General features: G+C 46.2%; 2 protein-coding genes across 2 annotated transcripts; one reads left to right on the forward strand and one right to left on the reverse strand.

Moving 5' to 3' along the window:
• The first annotated feature begins 3842 nt into the window (after positions 1–3842).
• Positions 3843–7006, forward strand: LOC123054393 (E3 ubiquitin-protein ligase RLIM). Its single transcript, XM_044478162.1, has 5 exons — positions 3843–4090; positions 5353–6144; positions 6248–6319; positions 6430–6576; positions 6678–7006. Exons 2-5 carry the CDS (start codon positions 5380–5382, stop codon positions 6810–6812), a joined length of 1119 nt encoding a protein of 372 aa, XP_044334097.1. The 5' UTR covers positions 3843–4090; positions 5353–5379; the 3' UTR covers positions 6813–7006.
• A 786-nt stretch (positions 7007–7792) lies between these two features.
• LOC123054394 (putative glucose-6-phosphate 1-epimerase) lies at positions 7793–14190 on the reverse strand. The gene is made up of 9 exons (XM_044478163.1): positions 13888–14190; positions 12247–12321; positions 11792–11848; positions 11543–11703; positions 11303–11443; positions 9560–9662; positions 9387–9486; positions 9046–9285; positions 7793–8276 (listed from the first exon to the last, which is right to left on the reverse strand). Exons 1-8 carry the CDS (start codon positions 14017–14019, stop codon positions 9074–9076), a joined length of 981 nt encoding a protein of 326 aa, XP_044334098.1. The 5' UTR covers positions 14020–14190; the 3' UTR covers positions 7793–8276; positions 9046–9073.
• Between the last annotated feature and the right edge of the window lie 3438 nt (positions 14191–17628).

Consider the following 17628-nt stretch of genomic DNA (forward strand, 5'->3'; position numbering starts at 1 on the left):
GCCAACTCTTTATCCCATTCTTGTTCATTACATGGGATTGTGTGAAGATGACCCTTCTTGCGACAAAACCACTATGCGGTTATGCCTCTAAGTCGTGTCTCGACACGTGGGAGATATAGCCGCATCGTGGGCGTTACATGATAGTCCCCCCAACACTCAACTCTCTCACACAGATTTGGATTGGTGGAAAGATGATTTGAGTGGAAATCAACTTGGGGAAGGCTAGAGATCAAGATTGTGGTTGGATTGGAATGTCTTGGTCTCAACACATGAGTGGGTGGTTCTCTCTCAAAAAATGAATGCTGGAAGTGTAGGCACGTTCTGATGTCTCTCTCCATGAATGGAGGAAGAGTGGAGGGGTATATATAGCCTCCACACAAAATTTAATCGTTACACACAATTTACCAAACTCGGTGGGACCGAACAGTGAAACTCGGTCAGACCAATTTAGTTCAAAATGTGAACGTTAGGTTTTTCGGTGGGACCGACATGATCAACTCGGTGGGACCGATGAGCTAGGGTTATGGCATAACTTGATCTCGGTGAGACCGATCACATGAACTGGGTGAGACCGATTTCAGTCATAGGCAAACAGAGAGTTGGTCAGGCAAACTCGGTGGGACCGATGAGCTAGAGTTAGGGCATAACTTGATCTCGGTGAGACCGATCACATGAACTGGGTGAGACTGATTTCAGTCATAGGCAAACAGAGAGTTGGTCAGGCAAACTCGGTGGGACCAATCGCTCATTTTGGTGAGACCGAAACGTTACGAAAAGAAAAAACAGAGAGTTTGCATTGCGAACTCGATGGGACCGATCGCTCATCTCGGTTAGACCGAAACGTTACGAAGGGAAACAGAGAGTTAGCAATCCCATCTCGGTGAGACCAAACCGATTAGGGTTTCTGGCTATGGCTATGTCAAATGAACTCGGTGGCGTCGGATAGATCAAATCGGTGGGGCCGAGTTTGACTTTAGGTTTAGGACATATGTGGAAATGAAAGAGTGGTTGAGGACTTTTGGAGCATATCACTAAGCATTTTGAGCAAGCAAGTCATTAAGCAACACATCGTCCTCTTTTAATATTATTGGCTTTTTCTATGGACTCAATGTGATCTTGTATCACTAAAATGAAAATGTAGAGTCTTGAGCTTTTGCCAATATGTGTTCTTAGCATTTTGAGGGGTCCACATCTCTAGTCTATGCCATGTCAATCATTGAACTTTCTAAAATGATCATGTTGAAAGAGTATTAGTTCAATGAGCTACATGTTATTAGGAATTACCAAAACCACCCAGGGATTAGTTGCACTTTCAGGTAGCTACGGAAATCGACGAGCATCACCTACTCTTCTTCCTGTACTACTGTTTTGCTTCTTCCTCTACTACCGCTTTGCTTATTGTTGGTCATAAAATGACCGTTACTTGTAGTGCCATAGTGTTCTTGGGCTCGGATTGTGCGTGGATTTTTTGTTGTTGTTGCGTGGCACATTCCCTTACACCATAGACCTTATTGTTTTTTGCTACTTCTTGTACTCTTTGTATGTCATGGCAGTTGATGAATAAATTGAAAGTTTCTCCGGAAACAAATTAGCGTTGTCTAACACACATGGTTAGATCTCCGAATCAAGCCACTTTCCCCGCCTATGCAAGCAACAACAGCAGCAGCTGGGTGCCCGATTTTTCCGTTCCCTTCAGTTGACTCATGTAGCCCCGTGAGGCTTGAAACGAAAGTAGAAGAATCTCCTGCAAATGGTGCTTGCTCACGCCCTAAACTGTCCCCTCACGCCGTTGCCGTTTGACCACCGCAGAGCATACACGCATGCCGCGCGTGTCATCTGCTGATATCTCCCGTATTATCGTGACTCCATATGCCTGCCTATCTTCATGTCAACCCACCTGCCCAACAAAGGCAGCAAATCAACATGGAAAAAGCAGAGGAGTTAGATTAGGGTACCGGCCAGCAGCCCCGGTACGTCAACTGCCGGCCACCTTTTCCCCGGCCGGGTCGCCTTTCTTTTCCGGCGGCCGGCCTGCACGCACTGCACCACATCATCATCGCACTAATGCTGCTAGTGGCACGGTTCACTCCAACTCCAACTCCAAGCCGGCCATACACACACTACATGCACGAACATATTCAACTTTTAATGAGGAGGAAGTAGCTTGCACCAAACAAAAGATAAAGGGGAGAAGAACCATTACATGCCATGCATGTACACATCCTGATTTTGCTCAGACAGTGCTCCCCCTTTTTTCTGGTTTCTTTTTCTTTCATAAGTACAAAAAAATGTGTTTTGACCAGTTCTTTGCGTCCTTGCGCACTGATATATTCATGACAGCGAGATCATTATCTTGAGAGGGATATACGGTGAGATTATCACTCACCATTTTGACTCTAAATTTAGGCAGTTCCAAAAAAAGTAGTAATACTACTAATTAAATTATTTGTTCCTAGTACCTTTTCTGAAGTTGAAAACGTATTAACTCTACGCAGTCATCTACGCAAGCCACGTACTGAACCCGTAGACATGAGACCGATTTGTAAACGAATTTGTGCCGTGTAAGTCAGAGTGAGCCGTGAGCCACAAACAACTTGACACGAAAAAGGTCCCGATCCTTTCCCTGCCCCTGGCAACCTCCATCTGGAGAATCCAGCGACAGCCGGTTAATTAGTTATCGGTTTGTTTCCTGGAAGATTCGGGCCACATCGATCGCTTGCGCAATCAGGATTAGAATATCTTTTGCAGATAAGTTCTTAGGGTCAATGATCTTATAATAGTATAAGTGATGCCTGATGCGTGCGTCCAAGTGAAAGCTCAGTTGTCGTCATCCTTCGGTTGGCAGTACTGATACGATATGTCATATGGGATTTGTACGAATTTCAGCGAGCAAATATGATCGAATTGCCTTTCCAAACACTGATTTTGGTGGCAAGGAAACAGAGGGATAAAGCAGCTAGTTGTACTGAGAAGAAAGATTAAGCATGCATGGCATGGACATGGTGCTTTACACTTTACAGCCTCGTCCAAGTTGGTAACCCGGCCAACAGGCTCGGCTCGTCCTAAACAAATAACTAGTTTATCATCATCATCCAAGTGATCGGCACCACAGGAAAAGTTAGTAGCTAGCTCACCAAATTTCCGCTTTGCCAACATGGGACACACCACCCCAAAACGCAAGGAACGCATGCATATATTTCTCTCATGTGCCACGCCTCTATAGCTTAATTTATTTACTTGTTTGAGAAAAAGCTTCTACTAGCATGCTGACCACACTGTGCATGCAAACTTTTTTTAGCCTAAAAAAAGAGCATTCGCAGCACACACACCTCAATCCAATTTAGAACACTGAAATCTTGTTGAATCATACGACTGTCCAAATGGATTTCTGCAAATCCCCACGAAATACAAACGGATCTCAACGAGCGATTGCTTCAGGGAAATCTACTGTTAATCTTAGCAGGAGATAAAAAAAAATATTGGCCGAGGAGATACGCGGAATAATTATTAATTAATTTGCGCTCCAAAACGAAAGAGTATATACCAAACCAACGCAGGAAACGCCGGGATCCGGCCCGCGAAAATCGCGGGCGCCGGCGCGGCGGGCCCACCCGTCAGCCCCGGTGGCAGGCAGTCCGGCAGGGCAGATCGGGTGGTGGGGCTCGTTCCGTTGGAGCGGGCCCCGCGCCGGGCATCTCTCCGCCCTCGCTTGACCCGTCCGATCCTACTCTCCCACCCCATCCGACGGCCCGGATCGGATCCGACGTGGGTCGCACGCCCCCGCCCCCGCCACGGCCGCCTTCCTTCCTCTTCCCCGGTCTCTGTTGCGTTGCCCTTCGGTTCAAGCTTCTCCCGTTCGCCGTTCTGTGCTCTTCTCTTCTCTTCTCTCTCTCTCTCTCTGCCCCCGTCTCTCTCCGTGTGCGTGTGTGGTTTCTCGGCATCTATATATAAGAACTCCACTGGTTCTTCTCACCCCTGGCTCCCTCCCTCCCTCCCTCGCTCTCCCTCGAGGAAATTAATCCGGTCTCCGTCCCGGCCTGGTTCATTGGAGGGGAGCCCCAACAGGGGAAGGCGGGCTGCACAAGGAAAGGTTGGTTGCCTCTCGCCTGCCCGTATCTTCTTCCTCCTCCCGTAATCCGCTCGTACGCTGCGTTCGATCGTGTGATCCTCCATCCCTGGTTTTTGTTCCTGTACGTATGTGCGTGTTCATCCATCTCTTGGATTCATTCAGGAATCAGGAGGGCCGGCAGGAGAAGGCGATCGAACGGACTATTAGATTAAATCTCCCTCTCTTTCCGTTCCATTTTGTTTGATGTTGGTCAACCTTGGATTCGACTCTCGTCTCCTGTGATTGTAATTGAGGCGCCATGGAAGGGAGGTTCTGTTCTGTTCCTGATTGATTTCTTCCTCTCCCTCCCCGCCTGCTCCTCCAGCCGGTTGCTTTGCTTGGATGCTCTGGAACCCAACGATTTCCTACCTTCTTTTTTTAATACTTCCCCTTCGGACGGACCAAGGCCGGCGTCGATACTGTTTCAACTATCCGGCGGTAGGGGGGTGCCATGCCACCAAGGGTTGTGTTTTGTGTAGGCCGTACGCGTCAACTGCCTCCGCTTTCGTCCGATTCCCGAAAGGAGGGGTGGAACCACTACACCTTTCGGTTAAGATTCTCTGTGACGTGCTAGGCTGGGTATTAACGATTTGACCTCACACAAAAACCGATACTACTACTAGCTGTGATTCAGGATAAAAAGAGAAGGAGATGGTTTTAACGTGAAGGCAGCGCGTTGCAGTTAATATCTTCATCCTTTTTCCTTCTTCTTCTTTTGAATGAACTGTTAACATCTTCATTTGGTCGAGGCAGAAGGAAGGTGGTTTGCTTGCCTTAGGGTGAAAAGTCGCCTTGGTACGGTGAAAACACACCTGCCTTTGAAAACCAGGTGGCACCTAGCCAATACAGCTGCTTATATGTTCTCATGTACTAGTACTAAATGTTTGCCTGCCTAAGAAATTTCTGTTATAGGCAGGCCTACATGGAGGGAGGGCCACCACGCCTAACTGAAACAACCAATTTTGTTAGTCATACTATTATAGTACGTGTTGATGTTGGTGCCGTACGTTTTTCAGTTATTAGCCCTATGGCTAAATCTTTGGCAGCTTTGCTGCTGTGTCGTACGGACAGTTTCCGTGTCATCTCTCGTTGCACATGAGACTTGACAGTGTCATGGAGTAGGACACTTCACCGTTCCTATATGTTCAGAATCTTTCTTTTTTAGGTGAAGAATCGGCTCAGCTGACAGTTGAATCGTGGCCTGATTGATTTAATCTGTCCTAACAAACATATCTGATTTTCAGTCTCAGGTGATCGTCTAATTGATTAGCATGGACGAACACATGGGGCGACGGACGGTCGGCGGCCTCCTCTTCACCAAGGGGGGCTCCATCCTTCTCTTCAGGGAGGACAGCTCCCGCCGCAAGGCCGGCGCTTGCTGCTCGCGCAATGGCTGCAACGGCACCCGGCATTCGGCAGACAAAGGCCGGCCAATGCACAGCCACAGGGAAGCAGCATCCGCAGCAGCCAAGGAAGCAGCACCGACCCCCAGGAGATCACAGCCTATCAGGAAGTCTCCACAGGGAAGCAGCAATCCAGCAGAGCCCTGTAGCGAAACCGACAACGGGACAGGAGAGGCGGCGGCTCCCGGTGCCGGGCGTGACCTGCTGGCACGCCTCAAGGACAGGGTGAACGCGTCGAGGAAGCGGTCGCTGGCCAGGGAGATGAGCAGCCCGTCGTCATCGTCCGGTGGATTCAGTGCCAGTTCTTCTGGCGGTGGCGCCACCCGGTCATCAGCGGTGTCGAAGCCCACGCGCCGTGCTGTGTCCCGGATAAGGAAGGCAGACGAAGGCGAAAACGCAGGAGGTGGTCGCAGGGCGCCTAGGAGGGACACCGGTGGCGGCGATGCCAGGGGGAATTCAGGTGACCCAGTGATGGTTGGGCAGAGGGCAGCAAGGGAGCAGGCGCCTACCGAAGGGTTCATCTCTGGGTTCCTGGCCAGGTACAGGGGTAGTCTCCAGGGAGGGTCGTCTCTTCAGGACGGCACCGAGGACTCCAGCGGGTACTGGCGCTTCGACGTCGAGGGCAGCGAAGAGGTAATGGCACACTCTGTCACTCACTGCATCATGATTCCTGATCATGCCAAAAACTTGGAGAATTTTACAAACAATGTATCTGAACCATGTAATCATGCTGCAGATGGAGAATTACTTCATGCTCAGCGACCGGCACCGGGCGATGAGGATGGACATCGACGGCATGTCCTACGAGGTATGATCATGATCACCTGTTCTCCATCCTAAATTTCCTCTTGGTGGCACATTTGGGATGCATTGTTTCTGCCTGTTTTTCGGATCATCATCTGACACTTGATTCTGCAGGAATTGCTGGCGTTGGGTGACCGGATCGGCACGGTGAACACGGGGCTTTCCGAGGACGCGTTGTACAAGTGCCTGAAACGAAGCTTGTACACGCCCACAGCCCCAGAGACCCACCAAGACTGCGACAGAAAATGCAGCATATGCCAGGTAAAGTTCATATATATGCAGAGTTTCAGTATCACTGCTGCTAAGCTAAATTTTCAGGATTCGTGTGTGATCTGACGCATGTGATGTAATTTTGTTTCCAGGAGGAGTACTCTGGTGGTGAGGAGGTGGGGAACATGGCGTGTAAGCACTACTACCACATCACCTGCATACAGCACTGGCTCCGGCAGAAGAACTGGTGCCCCATCTGCAAATCCGTCGCCGCCAAGACCGTCTAGCACTAGCACTAGCAGCCTCTGCTTGTTTAGTGTATAAACAGATTCTCCCGAAATGTCTAGACACAAGATTTGTATTCTTTTTTCCATTCTCTAGAATGAAACATTTGTTTGTGCCTTCAAGACTTCTTGTCTTCCTTCAGTTCACAAGGTTCAGTGAACAATGAAAAAGGGAACAGGAAATAAACTCTTGGTTAGATGGTGGGGAATTTCACTTGCTCAGTGGTTTCTCTTGTCAATATTCAGTGCGTGCTCTTGGTTTGTGATGTATATACATGCCCACTTTTTTAGTCAGTAAATCTCTTCAAAGGGTATCGGGTGGTTAATAACGAGTATTTGTATTTGTCAACTCATACAGTCAGACTTTAAAAAAAAATGACAAATACTATTTATTTTAGTTTACGAACACCCCGGTCTGATCTTATGTTGGAACCCTAGTGGGCAGGAGAAGATAGGCACGAACCCTAGGATTGAACTCGGGTGGGCAAGCTATTCTTCTTGCCGTGTACGCTCACAGACTATACATACATTATCCTATCCACACACACACACACAAGCTGCTATCAGTTTCGAAATAAAATGTGTAAAGTGGTTGGAGACGTACACAAACCTCATCCATACGAATACAGACGTTGACGGGGAAGATGTCTACTTGCGAGAGACGCCTTTGTGTTCCCTTCTCCCCTCTTTATTTGGAGGTTCCTGTCATGTTTGACGAGCGACTGGATCAGATCACACGATATATATGCGGGCAAATGGGGTGGGAGCAGTTGCAACTTGGCGGGGAATCTCTCCTTTCTCTACGACAATGGCTCCTCTTTCCATAAGAACCTCAGGTCACTAGGATTTAGACAGCAGCCGACGTGCGCCTCGAATCCTACGTCTCCGAAATCACATCATTTTTTCCTCTCCTTGAAACGCAGAATAATATGATCGCGCAGACTGAACGGATTCTGAAGAGTATAAGTAAATCGACAAGGAAATGACAGAATCCCCTTGTTATTAAGGTTTAGAACACACTTGCATAATGCATTACCAGCAGCACATGATAAATTGTGCTCCTTAACTTATCTCACACCAGGAAGTTCCTAAAGATAGCATATGTACAGATCTTAGAGGAGTACAGACAATAGTCTGATAACAATTGGTAGTAGATTTCCTAGCCCGATGCAGAAGTACAACAAATCACCCATTGTCCAGGGCTAGGAGGCGACCCTAAACTACGGAATGCTATTATTCGCTTCTTTTTTGCTGCAACTGAACACTGAGCTGAGCGCACCGAAGACAGATTTCGAGATAGAGCCACTCAGGCTGTTTCGTTATTCCGGTGCTCGCCTCCTCCATCTATACATGAAGAAATAAACATATGTAGGTGGAGACGATGAGGAGATGAAAGCCCGCAACTCCACATAGCATCAACACCAGACAGACAAAGCACCAGGTAATATAAAGTGCCCTGAAGTGTTCCTGGAGAAATCGATGAGCCAGAAGTTAAAAAACAGAAGCAGCAGCCATGCCGATCACATCAGAAATGCCTATCTAGAACTACTCAGTTGTTGTTGTTGTTGTTGTTGTCGTTACTACTACTACTACTACTATTATTATTATTATTATTATTATTATTATTATTATTATTATTATTATTGTTATTATTATTATTATTACTGCTATTATTACTATTACTATTATCATCATCATCATTATTATTGTTATTATTATTACTGTTGTTGTTGACAGCTACTCACATACTATGGATACACCAACTCTTGGCGATGATCACCATGCAGTGTGTATGGAAATTTTCCCAGACTTTGTAACCCATTTTGGTGGCTGGAGATTCGCCTGGCTCATCAGTATAATGGAATTGTCACGCTCCCATCTAAATGAACTCACTGCGCTTACTGCAAACGCGTTTTGATGGTTTACGCTGTAGGCTGTAGCCCCTCTCACCCCAAACACTAAAAATCACCATGCATTTCGGAGCATGGGTATGGCAAGAAAAAGGGCCTCAAAGACATAACCCTAGTGTTGAAATCAAAACTTAACTGGTTTTTTAGTCTATAACACAAACCTTTAGGCATCAACACATTCCTAAACTAAATATTCCAAGAACACAAATAGATTGGATTGCAAATGATGCAGAACTCCATACAGTTACGGCAGCATTATTAAGGAATGCATTTCCAACTTTCCAAATAGCCACCCAAACAGTTACAAATCTAGGGTTAAACATTACCTGTACGAGATGCACCAAGTGAGGATTTTCAACCATGAAGAACCTTGTCTGGATCTAACTGGCCACTATAGTAACTGGAAGGAACAGCTGAGAGCTCCAACCTTCCTTTCCACTCTTCACCAGGCTTCAAGGTAATGGGCTTCTCCACAGCTGCAGGTTCCACACACAACATGTGCTTATATTCTTCATCACCAAAATCAAGAATGGTTTTTGACCTCCTCTCCCATGGGTTCCATACAACTACAAAGGGCAAAATGATAACAGAAGTATGAATTTTGTAGCAAGGAAAATAAGAATTGACACAGATAGGTACAGTATTCACTACTACCAAAATGGCTTACCAGCATCTGGAAGACCATCTTTCCTGAGCACAAATGTTCTTTTCTTCTCATGATCAATAATTGCAATTTTTGGTGGTGTGTCCAGATATACTTTATCAATCTTCACAGCAAAGTTTACGAGTCAGCAGCTGAGCTTCATATAATCATATGTAGCATTTAAGTGGCTTACTTACCTCTGATTCAAACACAAGAGCATCCCCCTGCTCCGTGAATCGCTCTTTTCCCTTCAGGTTGTCAAAGTAGTCCATTGTTTCCAGCCCTTCAATACGTACTTCGCTAAGGAATTTTGCAGTTTCAGTAAGCACATAATAAAGTTTTGAATTATGATGCATTGGAACAGGGAAGCTACAAAAAGTAAAACTAAAATTGCTCAATGTTATCACCAAATTGTGCTTGGGAAATCATCACTAGTTTTTACTCACAGCAGCAACTGTTTTTGCACTGAGATTAGTCTTGTGCATTCGGTTAATTCAGTCAGTTCGGTTTCGTAAATACATTACAGTTTCAGTAAATACCAAATCATTTTGGTATGGTTTTGGTAAATACCAGACTAACCAAAGTTGACCAGAATTTAAGAATAAAGACACCATATTTTACTTCTGTTCGTATGTCTGAATATTTCAAACTTGTTATGCGCAATGCGGATTGAATAGTCAACGCCCAGATAGTCAGATTGATCAGCATTGCCAAGTGATTAAGTGGCGAAGTGTAGACCATGTCGCCAATCAGTCCATAACACACACGCAATAACCTACAGGCTAGGCTAGAGGCTGCAGTGGTACCGTGCAGCGTGCATTACACAAGCTGGCAAGTCCAAGTTGATTAGCTACAGCGTAGAATCCTTACTAGTTTAATAATAGTAATAATTAAGGGTACAAGTCCAATCTGCTGACTGCTGCTATGGTGCTGCCACATGGTCCATGTGTGCCACAGAAGGGTGGAAAACGGAAGCGAGACACTTCTGTGGGCCTGGAACTTTGGTTTTCAGTATCTACCAATTCCTCCGAACTAACCAAGGGTAAAACGGTACCGGATATTGATACTGTACCAAAAAACCTAAAAGCGCAAAAACCTGGTTCAGTTCAGTTTTAATATGCACTGTCCTAACTGAGATAAGCACTCTGCGTTACAGAATTATCAATGGGCAAACTCAAGCAAAACTTTAGAAACCCTGTTCCACAGTGTCCACTATCTAAGCATGAGGATGCAGTATTCTAACAAGCCAGGATAGGTAACAATTTTGCCCTTATCCATTGACTCAATCCCAACAAGAGGAAACAACTTAACACCCAAGCATACGTTTATTTATCTGCAATAATTTAATAATTACTTGAATATGTTCACCAGCAGAGGAAAAAGGAAGAACCTGAACCATGTTTTCTCTACTGTCATACTGCTGGCACTAACCAATAAAAGCAAGACCAATATTTTGAAAAGTTGTCCATATGCCGGCACTAACAATAAGAGAATCAGAATTAGAGCAGCAGAGTTTCGCATCTGCTCCAAGAAAATGTGCTGAATTTACCAGCCTTGGTTTAATACAAGCACCGCAACTATCACATACATGAGCCTGTACCATGGTATTAACAATATGAAACCAGGGTAGAAAACCAGCATATTTGTACATCTGCTCCATTTTTTAACGAAACTACTGGTCTTAGACTCTTGGTAGTTGGCTTAGTACCAATGACACAAATACCATGTATGTAAGCCTCTTGAAAGGTGGATCGGTGTCTGGTGGTGCACCATTGCCAAGTAAACCCAAGCACATATACCACTGGATGTCTGGACAGCTTTACACTAACACGATTTCACTGTTGCAATTCTAAACCCTTGGAGAAGTTTGAGCTTGAAATATCCAGGGAGGGAAAAAACTGAGGAAAGGGAGGAAAAGAAATTGCAAAGCATAGACGCACCTTATGTCAGACACGGAGAAGTATGTATGATATGCAAATGTAAATGAGAAAGGCTTTCCATCAGTGTTGGTGTTTCTAATTCGAGAAGTGAGAAACAAATCTCCTTTGGGTCCAAGAGCAACTCTTAACCGGAATTCGAATCTGTAAGTCATAATTTGTCCAAAACATGAGGAGCAGAATCAGAATTGGCGACATGAAGAAATGGAAGGAAACATGATCTCTGGATGGTTGATCACGGACCTGTGAGGCCAGATCTTGAGATCTTCTTCAGAAGGCTTCAGAATGAGATCTGCATAAGTTTTAATACCGCTGTTTACTGGGAGCGGTGGAGGATTATCATCAACGAGCCATAGCCGGTTCCTTGCAAATCCATGTTTTTCAAGATTTCCATGTGTTCCAAACTGCATTTATATAGTTCATTTGGATGACCAGAGAAGGCAAAACATTACAATGAATTTATGGAAGTAAATATTGATGAAGCTGTCATACCTGGGGGAAGCAGATGGGTATGCCACCACGAATTGCTCCTGGAGACTTGAAAATTGCCTGAAAGGGATTGTATTTTGAAAATACAGTTCACAGATGCTATAATTACTGCAGTAACACGTAGATAATCAAAATATTAAGTAATATGTGCCAGTATTACAGTGTGAAACTTCATAACTAAATGGGGTTAAACTTCCAATGGTGCAAAACATATGCAACATGTAACATGGCCAGAATTGCCAATACAGGCCAAGATGAGGCAGTTGTTTGTGGTCATGCTCAAAGGGACACTTGATCAGAACGTGTTAGGCTTGTGGTCAAATGGGGACAAACAACAAAATTAATTAGTGGGACAAGGATGACAGGGATGTGTCAATGCATCCTATAGAAGTTTATCGATACAACAAAGTAATGACTTGGCAATGAGGTCATCCATGACCTCATGAATGGCTCTGTACCTTGCTGCTTACAAAAAGTAACTCATCCCCCTGCTCATTCTTCCAAGAGGTAACTTGCCCTCCATATAGACGGACCTAGCAAAAGACAAGACAATTGATTAGCAAGACTGGTCTGCGTCTAAAAAGGTGATGATAATTGGCAATAATACACGTAGGGACCAGGCCATAAATATTTATTTTGCAGCACGGATAATTCTTGAGATTTGGCAGTGCAAGGGTGGAAAGGTTAGGCAGCAATAATGCAGGAGAATTCAAAATGGGTGATCTGAATCCTACTCGTATGCACGCATGACACCAAACAGAAGTTTAGAACATTTTTTGCCTGACAAACTTTAAGTACTGCCATGACAAGAGTAAAAAGAAGGATTAACCCAAACATCTGGGTAAAATGCTAACCAGGGCACAACTCATCCATCTAACAAGGGCACTGCCGTCATTGTAACAATAGCTCCACAGACCACAAACATGTTTTCGTTGCCAGTTGGCACTGATATACTTATAAATGGCATATGGTGGAATTTTAATGCGATCGAATCTCACCTTCTTCGATCTTACAGTTCTCAATAAGCCACAAGAAATTAGATGCCTTAGGTAAGACTACTGGAGTTTTGTTTGCTAGTCCCTCCATTCCAATAATGCATGACCGGGAAACAGAGCAATACATACTCAAGTTCATCTTGTAATTCTAAAGTTGTCTTTAGCATAGCTAAGTTCACAAGTTGAAACACACCTCCAATAGCTCATCAGTCCAGCAGGACCCTGTCATGCTAAGCAGCTGGCAGAAGGTGACAAGTGCACCGAAAGTAACACATCGATCAAAGTTAAATTTGGTATGCAGGTGACTCGATCGGCCTAACACGCCAGAACCACAATCAGGAACCCACTGCCCTGTGGGTGGTTCCCACAACTTGTCATTAAAAAAGGAGGATTGGTAGGATAGCACCTCCCCCTAAAAAAGGGCCATCAGACGCATATGGGACCAAACGCCAGCGGACAGGGGATTAGCCATCCGATCCTGGAAACATTAGGGGGGTAAACCTACCTAGTCCCTGGCTCTCGCTTTCGAGCGGTAGCATAGTCGGTGCGTCTTTTCCGCTGGGTCCCCGAACATGATGATAAAGAATTAAAGATGATTGTCTGCGTAAAACTTGTGTCCTATCGGTTATCACCATCACATCTTACCCAGTCCAGCTACCAAGCTGTGAATGCTACAGTGACGTATGGCCGCAGCCGCGTCTCTTGGCTTTGATTTTTCACAGGATTTGCGCACACGCACACACAAAAGTATTTTGGTTTGAGCCAACTCGCGAAATCTGATTGCAACCGCGCTCCCGGGCGATTAAACCGCGTTTGACTGACGGGAGGACGGCGAAATGGCACCGCGAATTCCTCTGATCAAAAGGGGAAAGATTAAAAAGAGACGCTAAGAATTAAACCCTATCGGAGCGCGGTACGACATAATGCGCCTCGATTTGACGGGCCAGCCGAACCACGAAATCCGCCCGAAAATCGCGCGCCCCGAATCCTTGTGATTCTGAAACCGGCGCCCTGAACGCGCGCGCGTCGGTGAACACCGCAGCGGATCCGCGGTGAATGCGCCCCGAATCTGCCGGGAGCGGGAGGGGAGAGGCGGCCGCGTACCTCGGCGGTGAACCCGCGGGGGTCGCGGAGCACGATCTTGTCGAGGCCAGAGGGGCCCTTGGCGCGCTCCAGGAGCGGCGGCTGCAGCTTGGGCGACTTGGGCGTCGGGGGCGGCGAGGACGCGCCGGCCATTCCCCACCACCGGCTCGCCTCCCGCGCCTTCCTTTTCCTTTCCTTTCCCCCTGGTGGAGAGAGAGAGGGAGAGAGCGCGAGTGGAAGGGGATGGAGATAGTGGAGTGTGGAGAAGAGAGAGAGGAATCCAAAGCGTGACGGCGAGTATTTATAGCCGGAGCGAGGAGGAAGAAGAAGAAGAAGAGAGTGGGTTTGTTCTAGTGGTGTGGTGTGGTGTGGCCTGGCCTGGCCGTGTGGGTCGCGTGGCTGACTGGGCTCGTGGGCGGCTACAGGAGCGCGTGCGTCATCGGCTTTGCTGGCGCGTCCGGTCAAGCCTCGGTGTTTGTCCATGTATTTGTACTGGCGCGAGCAAGGTTTCTCCATGGATGGATGTTTATGGTCGCCGTCGCCAACTGAATTATAGCCTGTTTGGAACCAAGGAATCCAAAGGCAGCAGAAAGCATAGAAACATGCTAAGAGATTGACACTCTTGTCTCATGGATCGTGCAGAAAATGAAAATGCATGAGTTGTACTAGTAAATTATGACCAGTAGTGTTAAGTCTAGGGCTTAAATTCTGATATCACCACTACGATTAAACTTGTGCAGTAATTTTTAAGTCGTCTTTCTCACTCCGACAGGCAACATGCTTTAGAGCATATACACCCGGACTTGGCAAATTCGGCCCCTCAAGCGGGCACTGACTGGTCACCCCTCAAATGTAATCCATATCTGGACACCTCAATTATCATATCTCAAATCCATAGAAACTCATGCGACTACGTCGATGCACACACATCGTCCGGCTACTCCATCACTACTAATTAAACATGTCATCGGACTAACAATTTATTTTTTTTCGAAACGGACTAACAAAATTTGGCATGTTTGGCTATGGTGGAGTTCATCCACGGCTACCCTTGCCCTTCCCAGTGCCCTTGTCGTCCTTCTCGCGGAAGTACCGGTCCAAGACGCAGTACAGATCGAGCCAGATCTACCCCATATCCAACATGGCGGACGTGCCCGGGCGCCCCCATATCCGCCCCATATTTGGGCTGGATATGAGGGGTGTCGGTCAGTCCGGACGTTTGAGGACCGTTTGTGGCGCCCGTCTGGGTCAAAATTTTGTGACCGGACAGTGACCAGGCGGGCCAACCGGCGTATGAAGCGGGTTTGAGACGTCCGGGTGTAGATGCTCTTAGTTGCCTGGGTGCATGCTAACCCCAAGCTCAACCTCAACCTTACCAATAGACTCTCTGAAAGTGCTAGTTATCGACTAGGGGGGGTGAATAGGCGATTTTTATGAAAGTCTTCAAAACATGAGACTTTCGAAGACAAGCACTAGAAATGAGCCTATTGATATGCAGCGGAAGGTAGACTACACTAGGCAAGCCATAGTCAAGTATTCAATGAAGTGAAAGTACGAAGACTAATAGCAGCTAGGTAGTAAAGATCAGGACGGAAGATAGTATGAAGCCAATCAACGATGGAAGTCACACAGTGAAGTCAAACAGGTAATGCAAGCAGGCAATGACTTCACGAAGACAGACTGTAAGTATAGAGAGGGGGAGGATAGAACCAGACACTTGATGAAGACAAAGGATTTGTTGGACCAGTTCCAGTTGCTGTGACAACTGTACATCTGGTTAGGGAGGCTGAGATTCAACTCAGAAGACCGCGTCTTCACCTTATTCCCCTTGAGCTAAGGAAACCCAGTCCTCGCCCAATCACTCTGGTAAGTCTTCAAGGTAGACTTCCAAACCTTCACAGACTTCGTTCACCGGCGATCCACAATGACTCTTGGATGCTCAGAACGCGACGCCTAACCGGCTGGAGGATTCACAGTCCTCAAGTGTAACAAGTCTTCAGGTCACGCAGACAGAAAGACTTCAGTGATGCCTAACACTCTTTGGCTCTGGGTGTTTGGGCTTAGTCCTCGCAAGGATTACTCTCTCTCAAAAGCTTCGGAGGTGGGTTGCTCTCAAACGACAAAAGCCGTGCACTAACTCTGAGCAGCCACAATTTATGGTGTAGGAGGTGGGCTATTTATAGCCACTAGGCAACCCGACCTGATTTGTCCGAAATGACCCTGGGTCACTAAGGAACTGACACGTGTTCCAACGGTCAGATTTCAAACACACGCGGCAGCTTGACTTGGACTACAAGTAAAGCTGACTCATCCAGTTCTGGATAAGATTTGCTCTCATTGTCTTCACTCGAAGACATAGGATTTGGTTGAGCATCACTTCAGTCACTCTGACTTTGTTCGCTGGGACCCCACTTAACAGTACGGTGGTTCCTACGACTCAACAAAGAAGAAAAGGAAACAAGGAAACAACTAAGTCTTCGCGCTCCATAGTCTTCACGCAATGCCTTCTCTTGTCATAGTCTTCAATGTGAATATCTTCACATACCACCATTGTCTTCAATGTCTTCATACATTTTTAGGGGTCATCTCCGGTAGGTAAACCGAATCAATGAGGGACTACTACCTGTGTTATCCTGCAATTCTCACAAACACATTAGTCCCTCAACCAGGTTTGTCGTCAATACTCCAAAACCAACTAGGGGTGGCACTAGATGCACTTACAATCTCCCCCTTTTTGGTGATTGATGACAAACTGGTTGAAGTTTTCAACGGGGATAAAAGTATGTGAAATTGTAAAGGATAAAGGTATTGTCTTCATAAGTAGCAAAAGGCTCCCCCTGAAGATGTGCACATAAGTAATTTGCTTTTGGAATGCAAATGCACATGGCAGGTTGTACTTGTGGAGATCCTCTTTAACTTATGAAGACAATTCATCATGCATGATTTGATAAAACGAAGATAATGACATGCATAATGAAAAATGGACGTCTGCAATATGACTTCGTGCGGGATTTATCATCACACATGCGGAATTTATCATCGCACATGCGGAATTTATCATCGCATCACAGAATAGCAAACAAGTAGCAGACGACCATCAAGTTTAAGTGTTACAACTCAAAGAACCAAATGTATCAAAAGCGAGAGTTGTAAAAACTAGGCAAAATATAAAGCAACCGCCCATTTGGACCCGCTTGAAGACTATCAACTCATATGCTTCTCCCCCTTTTGTCAGTAAGGACCAAAAAGGTTTGAAGACATAGAGCCTCTACTCGTTCCCAGAAGGAGTAGGAGAAGATGCAGGGTCGGCGTCGGGGTTTGGCGGTGCAGAAGAACTTGGTGCAGTGTCGATACGTGCTAAAGTTTGAGGTGCTGAAGTAGCATCATCTTGATCATCGATCACTCTGGCATTCACCGTTGCAGCGGAGGAGGAATAATCAGAGTCTTCATGAGACGGAGTTCGATGCAAGACATCATTCCTTGGAGGAGTGGAGTCAAACTTGAATCTTTCAGTGAAGCCATCGTCTTGAAGATCTGCTTCAGCACTCAGCAATGTCAAACTCTTCCAGGACCTCCGACAGGTTTCATGTGTAACAAAGGCATTCTTGGTGGCAAGATTGCGAATGTGATTGACGTCCACCAAGAGGCTTTGCATCTGCCGCTTCAGCCAGTAGTGATGCTTATCCTGTTTCTGATGCAGGGCAACGAGAAGTTCTCGGTCATTGAGAACACGTGATCGTTTCCGAGGCCTTTGAGCAATAG

Source organism: Triticum aestivum, chromosome 2D, assembly GCF_018294505.1.
Source record: "Triticum aestivum cultivar Chinese Spring chromosome 2D, IWGSC CS RefSeq v2.1, whole genome shotgun sequence".
NCBI classification, from domain to species: domain Eukaryota; kingdom Viridiplantae; phylum Streptophyta; class Magnoliopsida; order Poales; family Poaceae; genus Triticum; species Triticum aestivum.